Source organism: Nannospalax galili, unplaced genomic scaffold, assembly GCF_000622305.1.
Source record: "Nannospalax galili isolate Female #2095 unplaced genomic scaffold, S.galili_v1.0 scaffold399, whole genome shotgun sequence".
NCBI lineage: Eukaryota > Metazoa > Chordata > Mammalia > Rodentia > Spalacidae > Nannospalax > Nannospalax galili.
In genome coordinates this window covers 31,303-42,471 of record NW_008345053.1, presented here as the reverse complement: position 1 = coordinate 42,471, position 11,169 = coordinate 31,303, and the positions used below count along the sequence as shown (strand labels likewise).

The 11,169-nt window shown below is 47.9% G+C and overlaps 1 protein-coding gene across 1 annotated transcript; it reads left to right on the top strand.

Moving 5' to 3' along the window:
* Window positions 1–1,915: 1,915 nt before the first annotated feature.
* On the top strand, window positions 1,916–8,579 carry Zp4 (zona pellucida glycoprotein 4). The gene is made up of 12 exons (XM_008841355.1): window positions 1,916–2,108; window positions 2,572–2,693; window positions 2,771–2,873; window positions 3,615–3,764; window positions 4,388–4,575; window positions 5,102–5,199; window positions 5,704–5,834; window positions 6,251–6,440; window positions 6,515–6,665; window positions 6,973–7,048; window positions 8,055–8,168; window positions 8,473–8,579. Exons 1-12 carry the CDS (start codon window positions 1,916–1,918, stop codon window positions 8,577–8,579), a joined length of 1,623 nt encoding a protein of 540 aa, XP_008839577.1.
* The last annotated feature ends 2,590 nt before the right edge of the window (window positions 8,580–11,169 follow it).

The window sequence follows — 11,169 nt, the reverse complement described above, 5'->3', positions numbered from 1 at the left end:
ATCATTTCCGCCCCTTTCTGTGCTGGCATCTCTTTCTGCAGTATGATATTAAAAAATACATTTCACTTTCCCTAGTCTCTTGAATTTGCCATTGCAGAATGGGGGTCTTGTGTCTTACAACATATCTTGACATTCCTTTAGAAACAAAGAGGTAAGCAGCTGGCCTCCTGGCTGAAGCAGAGGAGGATTCCCTCTCCAGGTGGCCACTGCAAGAGGAAGAGATGAAGCAAGACCAGACAAAACCAGAGCCGAAGGAAAGCTGCACCCAGCACGGGAGCGCACGGCAGCTGGACTTGTGAGCCTGCACAGAGGGCGAGGCCTTGGAAGAGGCCAGTGGCTGAACCTGCCACCCGCAATTGACTCTGGATGACACTTCATCCTGCTTGTTACAAAGAACACTCACAGACATGTTTCCAGTACAATGTTTGCCCTCTTAGGAGTGACAGGGTCCTGCACCACGATGAGAACAGCCGTCTCACTTCTTTCCGCTAATTACAGGTGGGCTCACGCAATCCTCTAGCATTCCTCAGCAACTAAGGGGTGTTTTCACATAGCCTAGGCTAGCCTTCAACTTGACACACGAGGAGGACCCTGCACTCTGGCTTCTACTTCCTGAGTGCTGGGATTACAGACATGCAGGACGCTCCAGTTTCGGTAGTACAAGCAATCAAACCCAGGGCCCTGTGCCTGTTAGGCAAGCACTCTACCAACTGAGCTAGCCCCAGCCCCACTTTTATGATTTTTAAACTGCATGAAGTTTACACAGGTCCTCACAGAGGACACGATCCCACAAGCTGAGGCTATACTGCAGATGGCCACCATGATCCTATGCCGAAGCCCTGGTAGGAAGTGAAATGGTTGAATGAGAGACACTTGAGCTCCTTTGACTATCAGACAATCACCTACCCCTCAAGCATGCGAAATCTGCTGAAGCTGACCCTTGAGGGACAGTCATAGAAACAGCAAACCAGTGGGTCATAGCACAGCTTTGTGGTGGGTTTCAGACCTTTTAAAGCTGCTGGAAAGCAGTGGTCTATTTTAATACATTCCAAAAGACTTTGCCTGATAGCTCACAAGGATGCTAGCTCAGACAGAGGTGGGCGATGTGATATCAGAGAGCACAAGATCCTTTGGCTCTGGATCTGCAACAGCCTAGACTTTCACAATTGCCGTGTTCTTACTGCTCCGTTGACCTTATAGATTCTTTGACACAGGTGTTCTTCCCCCTGGGAACTTTGGTTCACAATGGCTTTCGAACATGTCAAAAGAGAACCAAGGTGCCACTCTCTGAAGAGCAGGGAAAGGTTCTAAATCAACTTTACTCAGGAATCAGTTGGAAATGATCCTGGAATTGTGAGCCAGACTCCAATTGCCTAGTGATTTCCCATGAAGGCTTAGAACAAGGGTCTTCAAAGAAGGCAACCCTCACTCAACAACCTTGACTAAGTGCTCCCTGCTTGGCCAAGCACTGTGCCATATACTTGACATAGAAGCCCCCAACGCATCAAGAGCAAGGCTGCCAGGAGGTGCCCTTCCCCAATTCTGAGGGATAGTAGCTTATCTAGTTCCTGACACAGCCGACCACCAGCACAACTAGAATCCTCACCTGAGTATGCAGTTCTAAAAAGGGTCTTTTCTGAAGACAAGTTGGTAAAAGAAGAGCTGGAAGGAGCTAGCCCGAGAACCCTGCGTGGACTGAAAGAATGTCATCTTCCCTGGCTTGAAGAGCTCCCGGACTGTAATGGTTAATGGGATGCAGTTGTAGCTTGCACCCCAGGTGGAAGAAGGTGGAAATTGCCCCTCTCAAAGGCACTCCACCTGCAGGTTGTAAACAAGCTCGCCTCAAGCCAGGCCTTCCTCTTGGATTTAAAAGAGATCACCTAACTCGCGGATACCAGCTCTTGAACCAGCAGAGATGGGCAGCCGGGCTCCCAGGAGAGCTCTGTGGCTTCTGCCCGGCATCCTGCTGTGCTTCTCCTTCTCTCCTCCTCCAAGTAGCCAGAATGTGACGGAGGTGCCAGGCACGCTCCTCTGTGGGCACAGGAGTTTCCAGTTCACAGTGAACCTGAGCCAGGAGGCAGAGGCTCCTCCTGTGCTAATAGCCTGGGGTAAGTTGGACTCAGCCAGCCATAAGTCCCATGTTGGCCAAAGCTACCTGCCCTGCAACTTGCTGTGCTTATGCCTTTCTTCATCAGTGAACTCCACAGCCCTGTTCACAGGATGAATGGCTGAAAGTTGAACTTCTAAGGCCAGCTGGCTTTGTTCTGTCTCTCTCTGTGTATGAGTGCATTACTTGCACGTATGTAAGTGCACATTGTCATGCACCGGTGGTGGACGTCAGAAGAGGGTGTCAAATTCTCCGAAACTGGAGTTACAGATGGTTGTTAGCTACCCTGTGGGTCCTGGGAATCAAAGCCAGAGCTCTTAACCGCTGAGCATCTCTCCAGCCCTGGGTGTTGTATTCTTAATGACAGCACTTCTTAGAGTGGCGGGGGTGGGGGGGTGTGATAGTTGTCTCTTTCCAGCACCCGTCATCAAGATGGCAAACCTTTTTGCATCCCTTCCCCCCAGATAACCAAAGCCTGCCACACAGGCTACAGAATGACACTGGCTGTGGCACCTGGTTGACGGACGGCCCTGGCAGCACCGTGGTGTTGGAAGCTACCTACAACAGCTGCTATGCCACTCAGTGGGTGAGTAGACACCAGCTGTCAGGGGGACCGAAGCCCCTCCTACAAGCCCAGCTCATTCCCAGTGCCTGTCTCCACAGGGCTTCTACTACATCATGGTGGTCGGAGTGGAAGGGGAGGATGTGGCTGGGCCTGCGGTGGGGACGAAGAAGAGACTGCTCAAGTGTCCTGTGGATCTTCCAGGTAAGAACTTTCACCTCTACTCCCTTGGCAGCTCTTAGGGTAACTGACAGGGTGATTCGGCTGAGGCTGTGTGTGGTTACAACTTGGCACCTTAACACCCGATCCTGAGCTAGTCTGTGGGTTCTATCACAATCTCCTGGCCATGAGCCTGTCTAAGCAGCCTCACCCGTGAATTGGAGAGTTAGAATTCAAATCAGAATTGGATGGGAATTGGGAGTCTCTCACCCTTGGGAAGCACAGAAACTCAAGGTAGCAATAAATTTTCAGAGAGGCTGTCTCTGCCTGGGGCCACTTGACCACTTACCTGGAGACCCTGCAGCCTCACCTCAGGGTCAGAACAGATTCAAACTTAAATTCTCCCCTCTGAGTACCTGGCTGCTCCAAATGTAGCAGGTGAGGCAGAGCAAACGGGTCACGGCCTGTACGCTCAGACCTAATGCAGGAGTCTTGGGTTAAAAGAAGTTCCTGTGGTATCTTGTGTTCATACCAAAGCTTGAAAAGTCCCCTAAAGAGTATAAGGTTGTCATGTGAGTAGCTCCTACACAGGATCCCTCAGAAGGGACTCATGTCAGGAGTCCCTTAGAAGGTGACTTAACATTAGCCTTGTCTCTGAGCTTTAACCTACAGCATGTAGTACCAACAGGCCTGCCGAAGCTCTGTATGCTCAGGAGTTCAAGACTGAAGCTTTGTGACAAGATGATGCACTGGACAGCCACCCTGTCTCCCCACACTTGGCTCTAGGTACTCAGCATGCTGACCTGTGTGACTCGGTGCCACCGAGGGACAGGCTGTCATGTGCCCCCTCTCCCATCTCACAAGGAGACTGTGAGGACCTTGGCTGCTGCTACAACTTGGAGGAAGGGATGGGATCCTGTTACTATGGAAACACAGGTGCGTGTCTGTCTCAAATCATCTGAGAAAAAAGTGCCAGTGACTCCTAGTGAAGCCAGAGTTGGGCAGCTTTGATCAGTCAGCAAATGATAAAAAGCAACTGCAGGCTGATGTGATGATGCCTCAGAACTAGAATGTTCTACAGCTTTTCGCTGTGTATTATCCCAGAACCCAAACATTAAACAACCTACAGGGCCCTCAGGAAATTAACTCAAGGTGGCAGATACATGCTAATTGACAAATTTCCTCATTTTTCCAAAGAACAACCACTGGGTTGACTGGTAATGAGTCTGTTGAGAGAACATTGTTCCCAAACAACTATTTTTCCACAGGTCTTAAGTTTTTCTCCTACATTAAGCAGTCAATGAGATCTGAGTTCTAAGAAGTAAAACAAGGCAGGTGCTCCTATGTGTATTAATTAAAAACACAGCTGAAGTCAGGTTGCCTCATGAGGAGGGCACACTTGAGTACAGGTGTCCATTGGGAGCCTGATTTAGCTGCAACCAGTTGAGCCTGTCTCCAGGTCATCTAGGGGAGTCTCCCTTCAGTGGGAACTAAGTCATCAGACTTGGATCCATCCGGCTCCATCAGGATGACCTGACCTCACCCCACTGATATTCCAGTGACCTCTCATTGCACCAGAGAAGGCCACTTCTCCATCGCTGTATCGAGGAACGTGACCTCCCCACCTCTGCGCTTGGAGTCACTGCGCTTGGTCTTTGGGAATGACAGTGGGTGTGATCCTGTGATGGTGACGCCCACCTCTGTCCTGTTCCAATTCCCGTTTTCTTCCTGTGGGACCACAAGGCGGGTGAGAAGAGCTGTCTTGGGGATTCAATTCTGGTTTGGGCCAAGGGGAGTAATGTCCTGGGGATCAAGACAGGAGACGTTGAATAACATGGTCGTGAGGATAGTCCTGACCACCACCTGGCGTTTAGGACAGCCTCTAGGCAGAGGAGTCCCTCGCTGAGAGTGGACACCTCTCTTGGATTCAACTAACAGACATTGAAGTGATCCAGCAGCATCTTACCACTCTAGAGAAGGAAGATGAGGAACAGGCTCCTTATACTACTGGGCTCTGGGTAGCCATCAGGGGGCTGCTGGCTGGGATTGGGGTACTGAGTACTTCATCTGAGTTCTCAAAGTGTCTCCCTAGTCCTTGCTTTTGCAGTAAGTCAAAGCCACACTTTTCCAGATTATTCACTGCTGGGAACTCCCACCTCTGCTTAGGACACAGGGAATGCAATAAGGGGTGTAGGAACTGAGCCAGGCCAAGGCAAGCTGGGCGCAGCATCCAGTGAACAGATGAGTGACAGGCCACTTTACCATCCATACAGATCACTGGAGACCAGGCAGTGTATGAGAACGAGCTGGTAGCCATGAGAGAGATGCGAACATGGGGCCGTGGCTCTATAACCCGTGACAGCACCTTCAGGTAGCGTTATCTGTGAACTTTGCCCCTAAGATTCAGAAGCCGCCTTTCTCCATAAAGCAGGACTCCTAGGGTAAACTGAGCCCACAGAAGAATGCTGCTCACAAGAGACAAATCTGACGGCTGTCTGGGACTGCCAACAGTGTTGACCACTGCTAAAGTTGGCCTGTGTTGCCACCACAAACTTGACCTCAGCCTGCCTCACTGGGCTTGTGCTTGTCTGCTCCACAGAGATGTCGGACAGTTATGTTCATCCTTCCCTCCCCTGCAATATGTTCCCTAGCCGCGTCCTCTTAGTGGTCACCTGTCTCATGCTTCTTAGCTAGGTTTTCTCTAGCTCCTATGGGCTTCTTCACATAGTGACCTACAAGTGAAAGTAACTCCACAGAAAGGACCCACAGCTGTCACGTCTACAAACTTGTGTGACACCTAGCGCTTGCTCCCGAGGTGTACAAATGGAAGCTGTGACTGGTGTGGCCCTGTTGCTAAAATCTTGTTCTCCTGCAGGCTCCAAGTCCGCTGCAGCTACTCTGTGCTCAGCAACACATCCCCAGTGAACATGCAAGTTCTGACTCTCCCTCCACCAGTTCCTAAGCCCCAGCCTGGACCCCTGTCTCTGGAACTTCACATTGCCAAGGGTAAGTCCTCCTTGGTCAGCACATCTGGCCTGAAGTAAGTCCTGTGACAGTACCCTAACTCAGTAACATGATACATGTATAAGTCATGTAGGTATGCAGACTGCGGCCGTCCCTAGTACATACAGGATACTACTTCTGCTTGTATTACTTTAACTGTCAGTTACATACACGTGTGGAGGTCAAAGGGTAGACTTGGGTGTCATTTCTCACCTTGTTTAAGACAGCGTTGTTTCTCATTGGCTTGGAGTGTGCCTGTCTCTGCCTCCCCAGCACTAGGAGACAAGCACAGGGCTCCAGGCCCAGCCTTTCCAAGTGACTTCTGGGGATCAAGCTCAGGTCTCTTGTTTACCCCAAAGACCCTCGACCATCGGAGCCATTTTCCCCAGCCCCACTTGGCCTCCTTTGCCTTTGTACAGATGAAAACTACAGCTCTTACTATGCTGCTGGTGACTACCCACTGGTGAAGATACTGCGGGACCCCATTTATGTGGAGGTCTCCGTCCTCCGCAGAACAGACCCTGCCCTAGGGCTGCTGCTACAGCAGTGTTGGGCCACACCCAGCCCCAATCCCCTCCATCAACCACAATGGCCCATCCTGGTGAAGGGGTATGTGGTTCCTCCAGGGATCTGCCTGGGTCCCTCAAATAAGCCCACCCTGACCACTGTGTCTCTTGGCTTAGATGCCCATTTGCTGGTGATAACTACCAAACCCAACAGATCCCTGTACAGAAGGCCTCCAGCCGGCTGTTTCCGTCTCATCACCAGCGCCTCAAAATCTCCACCTTTGGCTTCATGGACCTCACAAGAGCGGAGCAGACTCTCAGTGGACAGGTATGATGTCTCCTCCTGAGCACTTGCAAGATTTCTAAATACCCTCAGCGTAGGACTGTCCCAACATCCTATCATTTTTTTCTCAGCTAAATGGCCCTTTGAACTAACTGGTACTGCTTAGGAGCTCCCTGGACACCAATGACATGATAGGTCTCTGAACTCTGGTTCTTTTGGAGTGACCGGATGGTTAACTTGGGCTCATAAAGATGATCTCATCACATTCTTGCCTTCTTCCTGGGGAGATGAGGTGGGGTTGGGAGATGTCCGACATGGTGGTTCTACAATGTGACCTTGACCCATTGCCCAGGTATATCTGCACTGCAGCGCATCTGTCTGCCAGCTGGATGGGACCCCTTTCTGCACAGTAACCTGTCCTGCCAGACGTGAGTACCTGACCTGTGTATAGCACAGACCTAGTTGAATCCTGAGTCCCACTGTTAACCATCTTAGCCTCAGCCAAGTGACTGAAACTCCCTGAATTTTATTAAGTCTTCTCTAAGTACCAACGCATGAGGACAGAGCCAGCTAATTTTCAGAATCTCTGATCTTTTAAACAATAAATGCTTAGATGCCTCAGTGCAGTCGGTAGCACATCAGTCTCATAAACTATAGTCAGATAATTCGAACTGTACAATCTTGGATTAAACCAGTAGCCAAATCAGTCTATGACCCACACCTGGCTCAACCTCACATCTGGCTTGTTCTCTAAGGTAGATGTCTCTACCCAACTAAAGGCAGATCTGCAACGTGCCCTGAAGGTATACAGGTGGAATAAGACTTTAGGCATCCTATGTTCTGGAGCTTGTCAGGTCCAGAACTTCAATGGGGGAGGGGGTGTCGATCCATATAAATGTTTGTTTCTACCTGGTCCACTCCCACCTGTTTGTTCATGAATTGAATTCATGATTCCTAAAACCTTAAATGTTTCCTATGAGAACGTAAATACTGATAGTAACTTGATGGCAGTCACTGCGAAAGACACAATACCAACTCCAATTATGTCTACTATCCCGCTTCCAAAACATTAGATTTGCCATTTCAGGACCCTGTTAACTGACACATAGGATGAAAATGGCTGTATTCTTCCTGCTTGAACAGAACCTTCTCTGTGATGTAAGGTCATTGAATGCAATTGTCAAGACGGTCCCTTCTAAGAAAGGATGGTAGCTGAGATCATCTCCGACATATCTACATCTGAATCCTTGTGAAACTGAAGTTTAACAGTTTCATACAGTTAAACAGAAAACCTCAGACTCGCTCAAATTTGTATTGCACTAATAGGTTTTTACGAGGCGTTTAATAGAGCTCTATGCATTAAGGGACTTGGTTCTTAGTTTAGCACCTTACTCCTGCTCCCTGTGAACAAATTACAAACCCTCATCTCTCCAGGAAGAAAACCTGAGCTGCATTTTGAGAACGGTACCACCAGTGTTTCTAGCAAGGGCCCCATGATCCTCCTCCAAGCCACTAAGGACCCATCAGACGTATTTCGTAATGACTCAGGTGAGTGGGAAGATGCCTAAGTAGCTACTTAACCACCAAAGCTACTTCCTAGCTAGAAATGCTGGTACATGCCTGTGATGAGGCAGGAGGATTGCTAGTTCAAGGCCAGTTTGGGCTACATACTAAGACATCATCACTTCTCCATTCCAATGCAACTTTCTTACCCTACTCCTTTTTCTTGCTGGTCAATGTATGTTCCCTTCAAAAGAAATTGGTATCTTCCCATAAAGACTGCCTGCTTCTGTCAGGATGCAGAGCAGCCTGTTGGGTTCATCTTGCACTAGTCTACCTTTGCATTCTGCAGGTCCTCCAATGGGCTCTCCTGCTCTGTGGGTGGCAGGACTTTCTGGCACCATGATCATCGTTGGAGGCTTATTTATATCCTTCGTGGCTCTCAGGAAATGGAGATGAATTGCCCAAATCAACTATGAATAAAACTGATACTCCCAGCATGGGACAAGCTCTTCATCTGAAAGCTCATCTGATTCTAAATTCTTTAACTGCTATGGGCGCCTCATTGTTCATCTTAGGGAGGCATCTCACCTGAGCAAAGAATGTCACTAGCTTGTCTGAGTGGAGCAATGTTTCATAGAGTATAACTCTGATGTTGACTTATGGATACATATTATCTCAGACTTAATAGTTTTATAAGCTTAACCAGAGATCAATAGAGCAAAACTCTAGCAAAAGAAGAGTCAAAAAGGGTAAAAAGTCTACAGCTAGCTGTGAATCTCCAAGACTGCTGGGTCTTAAACTTCAGTGGGCATTAGGATCACAAGAGGGCTGGTTTAAAAGAATCACTGGAAAGCCAGTCTATACCTGTAATCACTGCACATAAGACTCCAAAATAGGATCAAAATTCAAAGTCATCCTGACCTATGAGAGGCCCTGTCTTAAATGCCAGAAATGTACCTCAGTGAAGGAACACCTGCATAGTGTGGGTGAGGGCCTGGGTTCAAATCCAGCAGTACCCTCCAAAAGTTACTTCCCCCATTAATAGTTTGACTTGGGAAACTGAGAATAAGGCTTTTAAACTTGCATTTTTAAGCACCAAAGAGGTTACAGGTCTAATCTGAGCATCAGACCCTGAAAACCTATGTCTAGACCATGGCTAAGCAGAATCTGCCTGATCATGGCTTGGTCAAGTGGAGGAGACTTAATCAGAAGAGCCTCCACTTTACAACTAGCTGATTCCTAGCTGTTAGCCCATTTTCCTTAACAATATTGAGTACTATGATCACTGGCTTCCCAGGGGAACTATGTCATTCAAGGAACTTTATACGAATTTCCCTTCTCCCTATTCTAGTGGGTAACTCTGAGGTCATACTGGACTTCAGTGAAGTAAAGGCTGTTGCTGTTGACCATCTAAACACCACTTTATGGTCAAGCCTATGTCCTTTCAAACTGTCTAGGGAATACTGTCCCCTCAGGGAGGGGCTTCCTGTGTGGTGATGACAGTGTTCCACGTGTTTGTTGCTAATGTCACTCTTGAAACTTTGAGTGCATTGATCCCCAGGGGCTAAAAGCTGAACTAAAGGGCTAATAGCTTACCCAGGGTCAGTTGGTCGACAAAGGATAGAGGTGAGAACTTGAACTACAATCTACTTAATATACTGAGATTACCCACCATCCAGGGAGTCTCATTTCTGGTTCTTTTAGAATAAAGGACTTCTCAGGATTGCTTGCCTGATGCTGAGGAGGTAAAGGCTATGCTGGGTGAAGGGGTCTGTGCCCAGCAACTACCTTATGTGCTAAAGGCTGAGACCTCCAAAGAGGACCATCTTTGTGACAGGTCAGTTGTCCGTAGAACTGACTCACCCTGGCTGTTACAAATAGACATTTTCTTAATGCGTCCTAAACTTCAAAGCGGCATTGTTTTTATTTTAGCTTCTGGAAAACAGCATGATTTGTAGCCAGTCTTATAAGCATTAACTGAAAATACATGCTACAGATGCTAAAGTGAATTTCTTCAATATTTTCTTAATCTAGGCCAGCCTCAAACTCAGTATGTAGCCAAGGATGACCATGAACTCATCCTCCAGCCCTCATTTTCAAAGTGCTGGGAATGAGGGCATGTACCACCACACCTAGTCTGTGCCATGCTAGGAACTGAAAACAGGAATTCCTGAATGCCAAGCAAGCACTCTGAGCTCTGTCCCTTGACCCTATTTCTCCAATTTATAACAAAATCTTAATGGTTTGTTTTTAAGTAGCTTCTTTTTACATTAGAACTATAATTGTAACAGACAGCTAGAGAAATGCATTTCCTTCCAAAAATTTACTTAAGGCTGAGATAAATAACAGAGAGGTAGTTTTTAAGTTATAACTACTTTTATGACCTAAATTTAAGTAAACGGGCAAAACTCAGCCAAAACAAATGTTCCCTAGAACTAAGCACAGTACTAACTTTGGTGCTCTTACTAACCAATGTTGAAGTGTCCATTGGCAACATCTGACACAGAGGATACTACATGACTCCAAAGTCCATTCAGTTCAAGCGTGTGTTGGCCATGTATGTAGGAGAGATTACACTGCACTGGAAATGAAAAAGTTAACCAGGAAACAGCAGAAACATCTCTGGTGATCAATACTAAGGAATAAAATTGAAGGGAGAATGCTTGGCAAAGAATTCCCCAAATCGCATCCAACTCTTCCTGAAAGGGAAACCATACAGCCACACACTTTAGCTTACTCTAGTCTGCCTTCAATTGCTGTGACAAAACGCTCTGACCAATGCCAACTTGGGGAGGAAAGGGTTTATTTGGCTTATATTTCCTGGGTCACAGTTCATCAAGGAGCCCAAAGCAGGAACCTGGAGCACAAACCATGGAGGCATGCAGCTTACTGGTTTACTCCCCCAGTCTGCGCTCAACCTGCTTTTATATGCAACACAGGACCACCTGCAGGGGGTGGCACCACCCACAGTGGGCTGGGTCCTCCAATGTCAACAATCAAGAAGCCCCACAGACATGGCCACAGGTCAGTCCAATGGAGGCAATTT

What these genes read in the sequence shown, in the direction of transcription:
- Zp4 (XM_008841355.1), top strand. Translation starts at nt 1,916, where the DNA reads ATGGGCAGCCGGGCTCCCAGGAGAGCTCTGTGGCTTCTGCCCGGCATC. An exon ending in GTGTCCTGTGGATCTTCCAG is followed by an intron (nt 2,874 to 3,614) that starts GTAAGAACTTTC and finishes ACTTGGCTCTAG; the next exon opens with GTACTCAGCATGCTGACCTG. An exon ending in AGTAACCTGTCCTGCCAGAC is followed by an intron (nt 7,049 to 8,054) that starts GTGAGTACCTGA and finishes TCATCTCTCCAG; the next exon opens with GAAGAAAACCTGAGCTGCAT.